This window comes from Argentina anserina, chromosome 4 (genome assembly GCF_933775445.1).
Source record: "Argentina anserina chromosome 4, drPotAnse1.1, whole genome shotgun sequence".
Lineage (NCBI taxonomy): Eukaryota > Viridiplantae > Streptophyta > Magnoliopsida > Rosales > Rosaceae > Argentina > Argentina anserina.
The window spans coordinates 15,559,668-15,576,361 of record NC_065875.1 but is presented as its reverse complement, the minus strand read 5'-3'; the positions used below and the strand labels follow the sequence as shown (position 1 = coordinate 15,576,361).

At 39.9% G+C, this 16,694-nt stretch overlaps 2 protein-coding genes across 2 annotated transcripts; one reads left to right on the top strand and one right to left on the bottom strand.

Annotated features, from left to right (window-relative positions):
* On the bottom strand, positions 1-1,433 carry LOC126791202 (divinyl chlorophyllide a 8-vinyl-reductase, chloroplastic). Its single transcript, XM_050517618.1, has one exon. It carries the CDS (start codon positions 1,425-1,427, stop codon positions 177-179), a length of 1,251 nt encoding a protein of 416 aa, XP_050373575.1. The 5' UTR covers positions 1,428-1,433; the 3' UTR covers positions 1-176.
* A 7,978-nt stretch (positions 1,434-9,411) lies between these two features.
* LOC126791222 (pentatricopeptide repeat-containing protein At2g41720) lies at positions 9,412-16,070 on the top strand. Its single transcript, XM_050517643.1, is given in 12 exon segments — positions 9,412-9,462; positions 9,465-9,556; positions 10,352-10,457; positions 11,124-11,631; positions 11,634-12,232; positions 12,353-12,458; positions 12,544-12,748; positions 13,976-14,045; positions 14,047-14,109; positions 14,346-14,447; positions 15,014-15,134; positions 15,795-16,070. Coding segments are annotated over 12 exon segments (2,160 nt in total). The 5' UTR covers positions 9,412-9,426; the 3' UTR covers positions 15,947-16,070.
* Positions 16,071-16,694: the final 624 nt, after the last annotated feature.

Genomic DNA, 16,694 nt, shown 5'->3' with positions numbered 1-16,694 from the left:
TATAGGACTTGCATTGGTAATCAGTAAAGCAAGTATCAACAATCACTAGCTTGTGACTCAATACAAATATAGACGGTGGACAGATAAGGAACTGCATACCTTGAAGCAGACGACAGTACAAAATTGGCTGAACCAACTGAGAAATTGAATGTACACACTTGTCACCATACACAATCTCAGAAAATTGTTTGCTCCCCCAATTCCTGGCCAGCCATCCCCTCTCTCAGCACAGTCTGGAAGAAGTCTTCCAATGTGTCTTTACCATAACTCGGTGTTTTCTCAGCACTGTATTCTCCAGTCTCAGGATCTAAAACCAACATACTCTCAGCTGCATAATACCTTCCAATCTTCCCAAACTCAGCTGTATCTTCCATCGAAGGAAATATCTTTACAAGGAAATCAAGGACCCCAATAGCAAAGTCCATTATCTCAATAGGCACTTTCAAAAACTTGGGTTCCCTCCCCACAAGTCTAAACAGCAACTCTCCTTGCTCCAATGGTGTCAAGGCCTTCCCCGGTCCGCCAATTGGCAAAATTTGGTTAATCTTATTCTCATTCAACACACAATCAGCAATAAACGAAGCCAAATCTGCCTCACTTATCGGCTTGCAAGCACACAACTTCCCATCCCCAAACATCACATATGGCTTCCCATCTTTCACCAGCTCAACCTGACCCCCTAAGCTCTTAAAGAATGCAGTTGGCCTCACAATGCTGTAACTAAAACCACTGTCCTCCTCAGCTTCCCTGATCAACTCATCCTCGAACTTCAGCTTTGCGCGCTGGAATTCAAGAAGAGGTTTCTGCACACATACTGCAGAAAGCAACACAAAATGTGAAGCCCCACGCTTCCTACCGGCAACAAAACTGTTCTTTGTTGCCTCATAGTCTATCTTCCAAGAGTCCTTCACACCGCCACTACGGCTAGCAAGGCAAGAAACCACTACATCAATTGGAACACCCAGTTCCTCAATAGATTTCTCCAAACTATCCAAACTGGTCACATCTGAAAAGCACACATTGGCTCCTTTCAACTGGTTCAAAGTCTCATCCTTACTAACCTTACCTCTAATCCCACTCTTCTCCCTAGCAATGGCTATAACATTGAACTCTCTATCCACTAACTCCTTAACTACAAACCTTCCAATGTACCCAGTTGCACCCACAACCAGAATGTTAATGTCTTTGGGACTTTTGTTCCTAAATGAAGGTATAACGGTGGTTTCAGCAGTTTGGGTCGTTGAAGCTGAAATGGGCTTTGGTTTTTGTTTGCTGAACTTAACTATTTCAGATAAGTTAAAGTGAGATGATGAGAACCCAGTAAGGGGAAATGAGGTTACCTTAGTTGGGTTGGTGAACTGGGTTAGGAAGCTATGGTGTTTTGCTGAGTGGAGATTGAATGCGGTGGAGGAGAAGCACAGTGACATTTTCTGTCGGAGAAAGCTTGTGGCTTTGTGTGGCAAGAAATGTGAGTGAAATTTCTTGGTTACTAATCAACTCATATCATATGTGGATATTCAGGGGATTTCTTTTTCTTTTTTCTTTTTGCTATATAAACGTTTTTCAATATTTTGGGTCAAAATTCATAAAGTTTTATGTGACAGAAAAGGAAGATGAATTTGTTTTCTATTATTTATGATTTTTGTTTCTTATTGTGCACTCTGAATTCGATTATAATTTAATTGACGAAAATGAATGCCGACTTCAAACATTGTTAGAATTGTTTTTTTTTTTTCATTTTGTTAAAACATGACATTTGTTTCAGGATGAAATAATTGTGTATTATTGAATGATAAGGGGGTCTATATATAGGCATTACAAAACCACAATCCCGTAGGATTCGGAGTCCTAATCTATTACGGAGATGCTAATCTATCTCCTAACATGAAACCTATTAGGCTAAGACACACACAAGGGTAGAATAGTAATTCTCCCGGAACACTCCCCCTTGTGTCGCATGCCTAGGTTGCATGATGCACACATCGTTACCTCGGTAAAAACCTTGTCAAGGAAAACAAAAACCTCTTGGGTAAAAACAAAAGCTTGATCGAAGGGAAAAAGAGCACAACACACCGTCTACATTTGATAGCATCATGTGAGCTAGACTCCCCCTGAAGTCTACGAAACAACCCCCCCTGATTAGTGCCATAATCATGGAGTACAAAGAACAACGTATACAACGTTCATTACATGCTTCTCAAACGTAGTCTTGGGCTAATGATTAATCATTAATCTAGCCACACATCCTTAGATCATACATGCTATACTTAGCCAAACTTAGATCTTAGGAAACAAGATTGCATAACAACTCAAAACAAGAGTTTGCAATGAAAATCAGATTCTCGAGTATAATGACCTTCACTCACTTAAATGGCCATAACTTCTTCGTCAAAATAGGTATCAGCGAACCGTAAAATGTTCTGAAAAGTAGACACCCGTGGCTTTCCAGTGAGATAAGGTTCACAACCTATCCGATTGGAGCAGTTCACAATACTCTATCGAAGTTGATTGACTTGCAAATTTCCGAACAGGACAGTCCTACTTTGCTAAAACGGCCATAACTCACACAATATGATAGCTATGAACGAATGGTTGATTTCCCTGGAAATTAGACACATAGTCCTTTCCAATGGTACCAATTTCACCATATTTCATCGAGCAAGCTGTCCTGTAGGTCTCGTTGAAGTTGACCTACGAAACTGGACAGATTCTGATTTGTCACATTTAATGTGTCTTTCGCGAAAAGAATGGGGGAATGGACCAATGAAGGACTGATTTTGGTCCAATACGGAACCGTACGCATCCTCTACGCTACCAGTGTCGACTGCTACACCAAGGCGTACATTGATGTTGCTGGAGCTGCTGGCGGCGTTGGTGTGGATAGGATTTGTGTTGGTTCACTAAGTGTAGAACTAAACCCATGTCAAAGAAGCAATGCAAGTCCAATGACAATGCATAGGCGCATATTTAATCACGTCATAATGAAAGCAATAGTGTCCCAACAACACTAACATGTATGAATGTATAGCTCATTGAATCTCTTCATCGTCTATACTTATACGGAATAGAGAATCAAGAATTAGCTTAATATGAACACATATGGGTATGAGTTCTTGCAACCGATTGTACTACGTTCTCTCGAACGTCGCAATCTGATTACATGGTCTGGAGGCATTTAAAGTCCCTCGGGCACTCTCATATCTGCGTCAAGATCCCTTTACAGATATTCTATGACCACTATCATATGCTGGAAATCAGTTTTCATGGACACTACTACTGATCAAGTAGCGGAAAGCAATTATGTCCATAACGAGAGAATATAACTCATCGTAGTCAATACTAGGATAATGAGACAATATTTGCGCCATAAGTCCTGCATATATCGCATGACTTCATCTTTCTCATTACACTTACGAACAACGACCAACATAACAAGTCTAGTTCAGCCTGTATTGATTCTTTCCACTTCGGTCAAGTTGCTCATCGTTGATACTTTACAACGGAATAAGAGCATAAGCGAATACATCATCAATCATGGGAGATCAATCTATTAAACACACGCGCGCGCTGTATACGATCAATTTGTGAGATTTCTATTCTTCTCTAACATCAACAAAAGGAGTCTGTAGCGTCCCACAGAAACTTAGTTGATACACATGTTTAGAGAATATCTCTTGATGATGGGCGAAATACTTGTGCCTACGCACTTTGCTTCTTTCTAGTTTTGATTCTAGAGAATAATGGTCTCCCCCTCATCTAGGCAGGAGCCAAGACCGAAGCTATGACACTTACTAGTCCATCTTTGCGTTTTCCGCCCTTGTTTTGTGGTGCAATGTCACGGGCGCCGACAACACCACAGCGTACGATGGTGCCATCGCCGGCTTCCTTCCCACTGTCAGGGATGGTGCCAACGGTGCTAGGACCAGGTCATATGAAATTCTCCCATATTCTGAGAGTCCCAACCTTACCGGCACGTCACAGCATTTATGTGCGATCTCGTCACTTTCGCAATATCGGTAAAGTCATTGAGCATCGAATTTTTGACTTTCTGGAGGTCGATAATGCGTTGCACATTTACTCACTTTGAGTAGTGCGGGATCTTAATGAGACATAGTGCCACACTACGTCAATTCCTGGCGTTAAAAACCAGAATGTGAGCATTCCATATCTCCCCCTAACGACGGGAAGTATGTCTCATCAAAGTGACCGTCTGCTAATATCGCAGGATAGAGATCAACGGTTGTAGATTGGAAATAGCGGACAAGTGTTAGTGATTCATAAATCATAACCAACCAGAATACTTAATCGTTTCAAGTAGACCCATTGAGATAACTACAATAGAGGCACATAAATAACGTTAACCAAATAGGCGTTAGTGAAAAGAACGTTGGGACCGTATCCAGTGACCATCTGGTACGCACTAAACGCTTGGTAAGTTGTGGGTCTGAAAACGAATAAGTGTCGCTGCATGCAACATCATTACATATCTCCATGCAAAAATCGGCAGGTTAGTACCCATAACCAAGTCTGAGCTCTGCTAGATCGTGCAGGAAATGAACATGAGGAATAATATGTTCAACGACGATCCCAGTAAATATGCAAAACGAAATCATCAAAGTCATGGGGGTGAATTCTCCAACGATATCCAATCAAATAGAGTTGAGAGGATGGGAAGGGTGGTGAGCCCTTAGTATGATGATCATAGCTAAAAACTTTAGCGAATGCAGCGTTTCTTGTGGAAAGCAAAGCGACGTGTGACCAACGCGTCGATGCTCTTAACCTATACAATAAAAATACCGAAAAATGTCTGCATTCGGTTGGATAGGGTCCACTAATGTCACCTTAAATACTTCGTAAGAATGGAATGTTCTCGGTTGGAGCCTTAGCAAATAAGGACTTCCTTGAAATCTAGCAAAAGAACAAGCTTTGCAAAATGAGCGATGGGCATCAGAGATTACCATGGAGGCATTAGAAAACACGGGAGGCATCACAAGGTCCTGTGAAGGATGGGATGCCGCCACCGACGGCCTTAATGCCATGGAGCCGCCTAAATAGGCAGGCTCGGCCTCACCGTGCATGGCACGGATAGGCTCGGCCTCACCAAGTGGAGCATGGGTGAGGTGGTCCTCCAATCGCTTCGTGAACATGAAAAATAGATGATCATGTGAATTTCAAAGAACTCGAATCATCATATCTTGTTCAAAATGACCAAAAAGAATGATCATGTCAAAACCGAGAAGAGAGTAAAACCAAACCCATGATTCAAAGAATCTTGAGTTACATAAAGCTACTGCTGCAGGTAAGCAAAACTATGTCTGCAGGCTAACAAAGCTATTGTCGAAGCTTGAAAAAGATATTGTCAATGAAATCTGACAGATTTATTCCTCTCCATTCTTAACACAAATATCAAGATGAAAATCCATCATTGGCATGAATGGCCTTTAAAACTTAGCAAGGCATGAAGATATAGAACACAATCTCCGCACGAGATCCGTAAAACAACTACCTGCGCCGTAGGACAGTGTGGGTGGTTACGCAATTAGCAAGACACTCGATTTCACGGCGGGACATTCTCAAAATGAAGATTAAGAGAGTCAACGACGCGGTGAACTTCTCTACACAATACGCCGTAGGATATTGTAAGAGAGGGGATTGAAACAAATGGCAATCCCATCGAATGTATCACATGGCATAGAACTACATTCTTCAACTCAAGAGTTGGAAAGACATGGTATTGGAGCAGTTGAATACCAAACAATTTGGGTGGTAAAAACCATCCAATTGGTGCGGGTGGTCACCAATAATAATAAAATCATTTGAGCTATGAAACGACTTGGAGAACCATGTCAAATTAACCGGAAAACCATGTCAAATTAACTCAAAACCGGGTGAATTTAGGACTAGGAAAACATGGCAGCAAGAACTGCTGAGATATGCCGGAAAAATGACGAGAAAGGACGAAAAAAAATGTCATAAAAACTCGTCGGAAGCCGGCGGCACCGATTGCCGGAAATCCGGCCTGCAGTGGCCGGACCTGGCCGGTATGGAGGTCATAACTTCAGGTACGACAGGGAACGCCGTCCGGAACTGGATGGCGGTGCCGGAAACGCCGGAATAGGGCCGGAAGGCGGCGAATACGCCGGTAAAACGTCAAAAACGTTCCGGAAACGCCGGAATAACAACCGGGAAAAACGACGTCAATTTTGACGTTCCGAGGTCCGTTTTCCAAATTTGAACGTCCAAAATCACAATGTAGTGCTATTGGGGTCCCATGTAACCCAAAAGCGGCCAATTTAAAAACCACGTGAGTTGCAAACGTTGACCATGCATGCTAAACCAAGGCAAATAAAATTCTCACAAGTCCAAAAAAGACGAGAAATTTTATAGAATATGCCAATATTTAATACAACACAACCAAACTTCCAATTCCAATAGACGACTTAAGCTAAAGTCGAGTAATAATCATGGCAATGCCAACGTCATACTTGAAAAATAGTAAGCAGAAGACATAGTCAAAATAGATTGACTAATCAAAAGTCCGCAGCAACAAAATCTTGCATATTGGATCGGGCGGAGCCTTAGCCTGAGGCTCAAAATGTTTGCTTACTTGAGAATGGAAGAATGTTACTTTTCCATCTCCAAAATTCCCTCAAGAAATAGATAAAAGGTGCCAAAAATGACATGCGTTTCTTGGATGTGGAGTATGCATCAAGGTCAACTCTGATAATACAACGTCATAGACGTTCATTAAAACACTTTAAAGTGTGTCCCATAGAATTCCTTATTTTTGGGATCTTTTGTCAGCAAATAGTGCTGCATCAGAGTAATGGATCAACTCAAATAAATGAGTACGTAGACCTTGAGATTATCGTTTATAGACATGAGTTTAAGAAAACTCAAACATTCAAATAATAGTCGCGATGACGACGCATCCATAATAAACGAGGGTTGTATTGGTTTCGAATAATCGAAATATTCAAGTATGTAACCGGAATTAGAAGGGTTGTGATGTATATGGTCACAAAATAATCGATGCATATCGGCGATTCTCATGATCGCACCCAAAACAGCGGTGCACTCAGGCGACCACACGAAATCGATATCTTCTTTTTTAAATAATAACGTGACTCCCCAAGGACCGTCACACGAAAAACGTCGACCAAGATGGGAATCATATCCCTCTTTGGTCTCATCGACGTTATAAGAAAAGCCGGAAAAGAAGACATGAAAAAGGCTAATAGCGCCCGATAATTTATATATATATCTTCAAAAGCAGCAACTTTAAGAAAAAACATACTTGTTGGTCTGCCAAATAGACCGCATATAAGTAAATTGCTCTGCAAATCGATCGTCATGCATGAAGTTGCTTGTTGAATTCCTTTTCGATCTTCGTCCGATGACATAAAAATCTTGGGAGGATACGATCAAAATCATATGTAGATGACAAAAGTATCGTCCATCTCGGCATGAATGTCATCACCATAGTACGACGAGTGATCACTTTTCCTATGGAAGCACGTGAAACATAGTTAGAAAACGAAAACGTGCAAATAAACGATTTAATAAGCAATAGGAAAAGAAAAAGGAAAAAAAAAGAGAAATAGTTTAAAGGCCCAAAAGGCTATCGGGCTCGTCAGGCCATAGGCCCAAAAGGGTAGAGAAGACGGGAGTAGCTTCTCTTGAGCAAAGAGTTTGCTTGTGCAGTTCGCGTTCCTCGCGTATATATGCGGGTGGAGCAATTTTGAATCCTCTGATGCGGGGTCTTGCGGGGCAAAAAGATATTTTTGCGGAGCGAATGCGGAAGAGACCCTGCGGGGCTGCAGGGCAGCAGGGGGGGTCGCAGGGGCTGCAGGACAGAATCTGCGTGCGGGACTGCCTGCATGCGTGCGTGCAGGGGCTGCGATGTGGGGGCTGCAGGGCAGGGCAGCGTGCGGGGCTGCGGGGGTAGCATGCAGGGGCTGTGTGCGGGGCTGCAGGGGCTACACGCGGGGTTGCAGGGGCAGCAGCGGGGGGGGTTGCAGCGACGGCGAGCAGGGGCTGCGCCGACGAGGAACGTCGACGGGAAGATGTCGGAGGCCAGAGACGACGGTGGCCGGTGGTGGAGAAGAGAAAAAAAAAATTTGTAGGGCTCTAAAAGTTCAGGGTTTTAGAGCAACGTGCTGATAACGTGTTTCAGGATGAAATAATTGTGTATTATTGAATGATAAGGGGGTCTATATATAGGCATTACAAAACCACAATCCCGTAGGATTCGGAGTCCTAATCTATTACGGAGATGCTAATCTATCTCCTAACAGGAAACCTATTAAGCTAAGACACACACAATGGTAGAATAGTAATTCTCTCGGAACAACATTATATATTTTAAAAAGTTACAACCGAACAACTCACCCTCATGAGCACGAAAGAACCGTCCACCAAGGATTTCAAAGAGTCGAACTAACATGAGCTACATGTGCACGATTATAAGAAGAACAACCTCAACACAAAATTCATGTTGAATAACTGAGAAGAAAAACTAAAATTTGGGAAAATATGGTGTATAATTAATAGTCAGAGAAGAAAGTAATGCTTTTAACTCTAATGTTGACACATCCACCATTCCATAATGTAATGGCATCCAAAATGAAATGCCATACACAAAGGACTCTCTAGATACAAAGCCTAAATTCATTGAAATGCCAAACATATCAGTAAATAATTCTTTTTCCATCAATCCAACTTTCAGTAAAAATATATAGACGGCTAAGATTGGGCGGTGAGGTTCAATACGACAGTGTAAGTTTGCAAGTACTTTTTTTTGAGTTCAAACTTGATTCTACTACCACAACACACTGCCTCATCTCTCAACTTGTTTCCCTCTTCCCAATCTCCCTATGGCTGTCTCTGTTTAAATTTTCCATATTTCTTGTGGTGCATTTCATGGCCGCTACGCTACTATCCCAACCTCCCATCTTCCACCTCCCCAACTCCAACACCCGAATCCTCTGCAACACCGACTCATCACTCATCATCATCATCTCCATTCAAACCGAAGAAGCAAGTCTCCGTCGACTACGACACCGCAACTCCCACCCTCTCCTCCCACGTCACCGGCCTCAGAAAGCAAGACATCCCCAAGCACCACCGCCTCCGCGTCCAGACCGAGCGGTTCCAGAAGGACTGGGCCCTCTCCGACGTCGTCAGCCGCGTCTATCAGCTCCGCCGCGGCGACGACATCGACGGCGTCCTCAACCGATGGGTCGGACGCTTCGCCAGGAAGAACTTCCCCGCTTTGATCAGAGTAGATAGATTTCATTGATTGTTTGAGAATATTGTATTACATGAAATTTGGAGTTTGGAAAATTTGAGAGGTTGGTTTTTTTTTTGGTGCAGGAAATGATAGCGAGGGGGTCGGTGGAGCATTGTATGCAAGTGTTCCGGTGGATGAAGACTCTCAAGAACTACTGTGCTCGCACTGATAATCTGATATATACAACATGTTGATCAGATTGCATGCCAGGCATAATCTTGTTGATCAAGCTCGCGGCTTGTTCTTCGAAATGCAGGAATTGAGGTACTATTTTCTCCTCTTATTTGGGTTTTGATTATGCTTTCTGTATGTAGAGTAATCTTAAAGCTAGTATTAATTCATTAGGACCGACAGATGGTGTGAATAGAACCTTATGAACTTCGGAGGAACATATTTGAGTTAATCTACCACTCACAAAGCTTTTAACTTGGTCCCATTTTAAGCTCAGAATGGAGTGAAATCTCATGTTTGAATTTGATTTAAGTGCATACCCTGTCCTCGTGTGTAGTGATTTAATCCAGTATAAGTTGTTGCCTACTGATAAGAAGGAGGATGGTAACACAGTCAGAAAATTTGTGATTGAGTAAAGTACATCCTTAGATTAGGATATCTTGGCTTCACACCGAACCACAAATAGAGGTTAAGGATTCTAGATTGCTTCCAAGCCCTAATCTACAAACCAACACTAATGGAAAATAAAAGGATAAAGTGAACTTAGTGGGGATGATTGGGTACGAGTTTTCAATTAGCTGAGGACAAGTTGCATGAAGAATTTTCCTCAAAATGAATAACCATTGGAAAGATTAAAGGTGAGGAAGAGAGGGTATGGGCAAAGTACCTTAAGGGTTCCTACATTCTCTCTATTTAGCCTCTCCAAAAATGTGTCGGCCAACTTACAGACATATTGTTGGGGTTCTCTCACAAGAGTAAACTGCTGCTATCATCATCATTGAACCTAAAAATTCTAAGAACATAGAGAAAACATACAATTATTGAGCTTCTAAATCTGTCTTTTGTAAGCTATCCCTATATAGTACTAACCAAATGAACTTTTGGTAGGTGCAAGCCTGATGCTGAATCCTACAACACTCTTATCAATGCACATGGTCGTGTAGGTCAATGGCGCTGGGCCTTGAACATTATGGATGACATGCTGCGTGCGGCTGTGTGTAATTTCTGTATTCTTCCCTAAACAATCTTAGTGGGTGTTTTGATGTGAGAAACTTCCTTTTGTCTTTGATTTCTCATATGATGCATGGTAGAAAATGTGTATTATCACATGAAATGACCACTCATCCTGTTTTTTTTGTCGCAAGGGGTTTATTGCAGTAATTAACGTGCTTAATGTTGTTCTGATTTGCCAAACTATCATCCGTCCTTTATGTTACTTTGCTGTTGCAATTACTGCTGCTATCTTACCATTGGACCTCGTCCAAATTTCAATTGGAAAGAACTATCTTACAGTCCAAATGGTTCACAAAAATCAACTTATGTCTCAACATGATGACCTTGAAAGCTTGCTGAATGTCAGTTGACTAATAGCTTTAACATGTATATTCCAATCCTTCTTTCTATCATACTGAGCTTCCTGTGAGAATGTATATGATGGACTGCATCCAGTGACATACATCTTTATGAATCCAAATTTGCGTTGGTTGAATCAGATATTTCTCAACTACACGCAAACTTTGATTATAGTCTGGGTATTATAGCTATGACTGATGATTATATACTGAGTTGTATTCCTTTGTCTAATGTTTGCTAATATTAATCGTTATTGATTGACATCACATCTTGTAGAGATTTTCGTGTCCCATCCTTGTATGTGCAGATCCCTCCTAGTCGGTCAACATACAACAACTTGATCAATGCATACGGATCGAGTGGAAATTGGAGAGAAGCTTTAAAAGTTTGCAAGAAAATGACAGATAATGGAGTTGGACCTGATCTTGTGACTCACGATATTGTTTTATCTGCATACAAGACTGGGGCTCAGTATTCAAAAGCGTTATCTTATTTTGAACTTATGAAGGGAACAAATATCCGTTCAGACACAACAACCCTCAATATTGTTATATATTGCATGGTGAAGCTTGGACAGTATGGGAAAGCCATTGATATCTTCAATTCCATGAGAGATAAGGGAGCACTATGTCGCCCTGACATTGTAACATTCACCAGCATCATTCATTTGTATTCTGTGAGCGGACAGATAGACAATTGCACAGCCATTTTTGATACAATTCTTGCAGAAGGGCTAAAACCTAACATGGTTTCCTATAATGCACTATTAGGTGCATATGCTTCACGTGGGATGTGCACAGAGGCATTGTCAATATTAATGAGTTGAAGAACAGTAGTTTTCGGCCGGATGTTGTGTCATATACATCTATACTCAATGCTTATGGAAGATCAGGACATCCTAAAAAGGCTAGGGAAGTTTTTGATAGGATGAAAGCCAACCACTTGAAGCCAAACCTTGTGAGCTACAATGCACTGATTAATGCCTATGGATCGAGTGGTTTATTAGCTGAAGCTGTTGAGGTCCTGCGTGAGATGGAACAAGATGGAGTTCATCCAAACATTGTCTCAATATGTACCCTTTTGGCAGCTTGTGGACAATGTGGCCGGAAGGTGAATATTGACGTCATACTTTCAGCAGCGAAGTTGCAAGGCATTGAGCTGAACACAATTGCCTATAATTCAGCTATTGGGAGCTATATGAATTTGGGAGAACGTGAGAAAGCTATAAACTTGTATCAATCTATGAGAAAGAAGAAAGTGAAACCAGGTTCTGTTACTTACAATGTATTGATAAGTGGTTGTTGTAAGATGCCAAAATACAGTGAGGCGCTAACTTTTTTTTATGAAATGGTGGATTTGAAAATTCCTTTGTCCAAAGAAGTGTACTCGTCTGTGCTGTGTGCTTACAGCAAGAAGGCAATTTTTCTTTTTTATTATTATTATTACTTTTTTGTACAAGTTGCCATTTTTTAGATTATTTGTTACTTGGTAAACATGTCATATGTTAATTTCTAACCTTCATGACAAAAAATGCAGGGCAAACTTATGGAAGCAGAATCTGTATTCAACTCAATGAAGATGGCTGGATGTCCTCCTGACGTAATTACATATACTGCAATGTTACATACGTATAGTGCTGCAGGTAAAATTCTGAGCAATACGTACTTGGACATTGGACCCTGATGGGATGGATTACCTCTGGAATTAATTCTTTTCTTTGTATATAGAGAATCGGGAAAAGGCTTGTGAGCTATTTCAAGAAATGGAAGTAAATGGCATCCAACCAGATGTTATCGCATGTTCAGCTTTGATGAGAGCTTTTAACAAAGGAGGCCATCCCTCTTGAGTTCTTATTCTGGCAGAGCTTATGAGAGAAAAAGATATTCCTTTCAATGATGCCATTTTCTTTGATATGGTTTCCGCTTGTAGCTTGTGAGTTGAACCGTTTTTTTATATCCTTATGCTCCTGTTTTCTTCTTTTATTTTTCAGTTCTTTTTTCTTTTATCTAGTTAGTTTGATATATTCATCTTCTTAACTTGGATACATGTCTATTTTATTCTGCTGGACCGATTTGCTCATTTCTATCCATCTATGTGATAGTAATACACGCTTCCATAGATATCGCTTTCATTTTTCTCTTTTTTAATAGTCACAGATATCACTTACTTTTCCTTCTTTTTGGCTAGTAGAAAGCAAATTATGGTATGTGGATAATCCATTGATTTTGATACCATTTAGTCTCTTCCACATACTAGGTCTAGAGTGTAAAGTTAGAGTCACCTAAATATGGGAATGTAATAAGTTTCGAAGAACATCCCTTTCCGGTGCCTGATACAGCATTACCTTAGAGCATGGAGTTGTGTTTCGCCAAGGTTTTAGTTATACATTGAGATTATCTAAAACATTAAAATCACTTTGTGTGCCTATTTATTTGTGGCGATGATATTCAGAAATAGTACTCTCATATGACAGGCAGTCTTGTATGATGTCAAAGCTAATCCTAGTTGATTCATCACAAAATGTGCAATACTGTCTTTGGCATGTAATACATTATGAGACAGTTGCAGTAATGCTTTTTTCAAGGTTGTACCACTATGTGCATGTCTGGCAAGGATTATGAGGTGATACGGAAAAAGTGATGTCTCATTTGTCTGGATTTCACGATTTTAATGAGTGATTTGTCACTATATTCCAAAGGTTACGCTTGTGTATTCAATGTTAGTTTCTAAGCTAAAGAACCTTGCAACCAAGATAGTCTTAACTAGATTAGATTAAACAAAATATATATACTTAAAGTAAGGTCTTTTTGATTGAATTGCTTTCATTGTTTGATCAAATATGCATCCATTCCATAGTGCCTAACTGCCTGTCTTTAAAACTTAGGCGCTACCTTCTCTGTGTTTTCTTTAATCACCATATAAGTATATGAACAGATGTATTTACTGAGAATATTTGTTATATATTGCTCAAGTTGTTGTTATGATAATGCGGTGAACCAGATTTAATTGATATGTGTGTGCACTTCGGATTGCTTCAGTGTTGAGCTCTATTTGCAGTTATTCAAAATTGTGTCACTAAAGTATTATAGCTTCTATGCTTTTGGCATATCCCTTTCATCTATTCTTAATGAGTAACTGATAATTGAAATTTTAATGAAGATTACAAGATTGGAGAACAACTATGCAATTGATTAAGGTGATAGAACCCTCATTCCCTAGACTCTCAGTTTGGCCTTATGAATCAACTTCTGCAGATTATGGGAAGAAGCGGAAAGACAGAGGCTATGATGAAGGTACTCTGCATTTTCCAATATTTGATGGCTAAATGCCTAAACGTTGCCCTGCCACACTACCATCTATCTTTATGTTTCTAATATATGCACAGCAAATTTGCGCAAGAAACAAGACATTCCTTTTTTACTGAACAATATGCATATACCAGCAGCTTTTGGTTTTCTGTTGGTTGATTTTCGTTATTGCTCTCAATTTTAACTCCCTCTCTCTGTCTCTTCTGTCTCTCACTGTGCAGTTCTACCAGATAGTTGCATTGAACGGTGACATAAACTTTGATACTTACTCAATCTTGTTGAAGAATCTTTTGTCTGTAGGAAGTTGGAGGAAGTATATTGAGGTAACCTACAAGTCCAGTTTTCAATTTCTGATTTTTTTAAATTATACAGCGTAGTTAGCATCTAGCTACTTTCCCTAGGCACATAAATGACATGATGGCGAAGAATCCAACTCTGTATGAGTAATACCCCGGGGGAATACCTAATTCTTAGTTGATAGTTCTGTTGCATAATATATGGAGGTTATACATTCAAAACCCTTTTTGTTTTTATAGTTCAAGAATAGAAATTACGACGAACCCATCACTTTGTGCTCATGTTGGCATCAGTTCAGCTACTGAGACTTGCTTTGAAAGTAATCTGCAAGTTATGAATATGGGTAACTACCAGTTGAACGGTTGGCTGAAGCACATTGATTGACAACTGAAAACCTGAGCTCTAAAAAAATAAAATAATCACCAATTGTTTGCCATTGTGTGTATAATGTACGTTTTGTGCTTCTCTAGGGAATTAGGGAGAATTATACTTGTGCCTAATCAATACCTTGATGGAAATTTCACAGTACCATTCTTAATGCTTATGTGATTATGTACACATACATTGATTCTTTACCGGTGTTTCTCTGCAGGTATTGCAATGGATGGTGGATGCTAAAATACGACCTTCTAGTCAAATGTATCTCGATATATCCTGTTTTGCACAGAAAAGTGGTGGAGCTGAATATGCCTCTATTATAAATGAAAGAATCGGTATGCCGATGCACATTTTTATGACTAGAATTTTATTTATCTTGAATCTAATGCTTTGCTTTTACCAATCATCATAATTATTCAGTTTCAATATTGTACTGTCGGTGCTAGTTACCTGATGTCCCAACAGTGTGTTTGATCTCATTCTAATATTCTAGTTCTGGGCTTATCACTGGTCATGCAAACTAAACATATGAACTTACTACAAATGATTTTCATATCATAACCTTTCTAAACTTTGTGTAGCAAAAGGAAATATCGTGAATCAAAAGAATACCATGTGGTTTTTAAAAAGTCATAGCAAGTTCTTATTGTTGCCGAATGTTTCAAATCAAACATGAAAGGAGTTTTCTCTATATTTTTCTGAAATTCTACTTTGGCTAGTTAAAATTTCTGCTGACATGGAGACCCATTACAAATAACCATATTATGGATGGTCATAGCGTTCAAATATAAAAGAATTAAATCCAATATAGTTCGCACCACCCCCTTTGTTAAAAGAACTGAACTACATACCAATACTGTTTCAACTTTTCCACTTATTTGTCTACTATTTACCTATAATATTCATGTGCTCTAGAAATCAATAAGCAATTAGTTCATGATACATGAAATTCCTGCAACTTCTTAGTTTATCTAAATTCATTCATCAATTTGCAGAATTATTGAAAAGAAAAGCAAGGGAAGAAGATTCCAGAAGCAAGCTACGCGATTCTCACTCCACCTCCGTGCTGGTAAATAGAACAAACGCAGAGAACCACAGGCTCCTTAAATCAAGAATGGCTGCGACAGATCCTGTATATACTGTCTAAACTCCAAATCTACCACATTTGTTTCCTCTTAAGGTTGTACATAAATTTGAATTTCCTAAGAATTCTATATTACGCCCCAAAAGTAGTTTATATACCACATTTGTTCCAATTAGATTGTACTTAAATCTTTCCCAAACATTTAGAATCTCTCCCGCTCACTCGCATCTAATTCATCCTCTGTAAATCGATGACAGAATGATGAGGATGGTGACATTGAGCCAAGAGCAAGAGAAACGTAGTTGAATCTCGCCAATCTCCTGTGGAACAAAATTAGGGGTGCTTTCTAATGTTATTTTGAGCGTTGCTGCATCTTCGCGACCTAAAAGCCAGATTACCTTTCACATTCTGCTCACCATGGAGAGTAATATAGAAAGCTTGTTTGTTGCTGGCATTACAAATCAACTTGTCATGAAAATATATTTCCTCAGTTAATTTAAGTCATGTCAATTCGACACCACAGTTCAACACCCTGCTTTCAGTGGTGCTTGTGAAACAGGGACATTGGACAAGAACAATACTAATAAGACCGATCTGGTAAATGACCTCACATAGAACAACATAAGGAGAGATTATCCAAACAATAATACCACACCACATATTCTAAGTACTAGTTCATTCTTAAGTCATTTCCACAATCATCAGCTTTATGAAAGCATCCAAACAAATGCTACAAAATTGGAGTGAAATGGCCGTACAGCCTTACCCCCAGAATTATCAACTACAATACTCTCTCAGTCTCTCTCTCAAA

What these genes read in the sequence shown, in the direction of transcription:
- LOC126791202 (XM_050517618.1), bottom strand. Translation starts at nt 1,427, where the DNA reads ATGTCACTGTGCTTCTCCTCCACCGCATTCAATCTCCACTCAGCAAAA.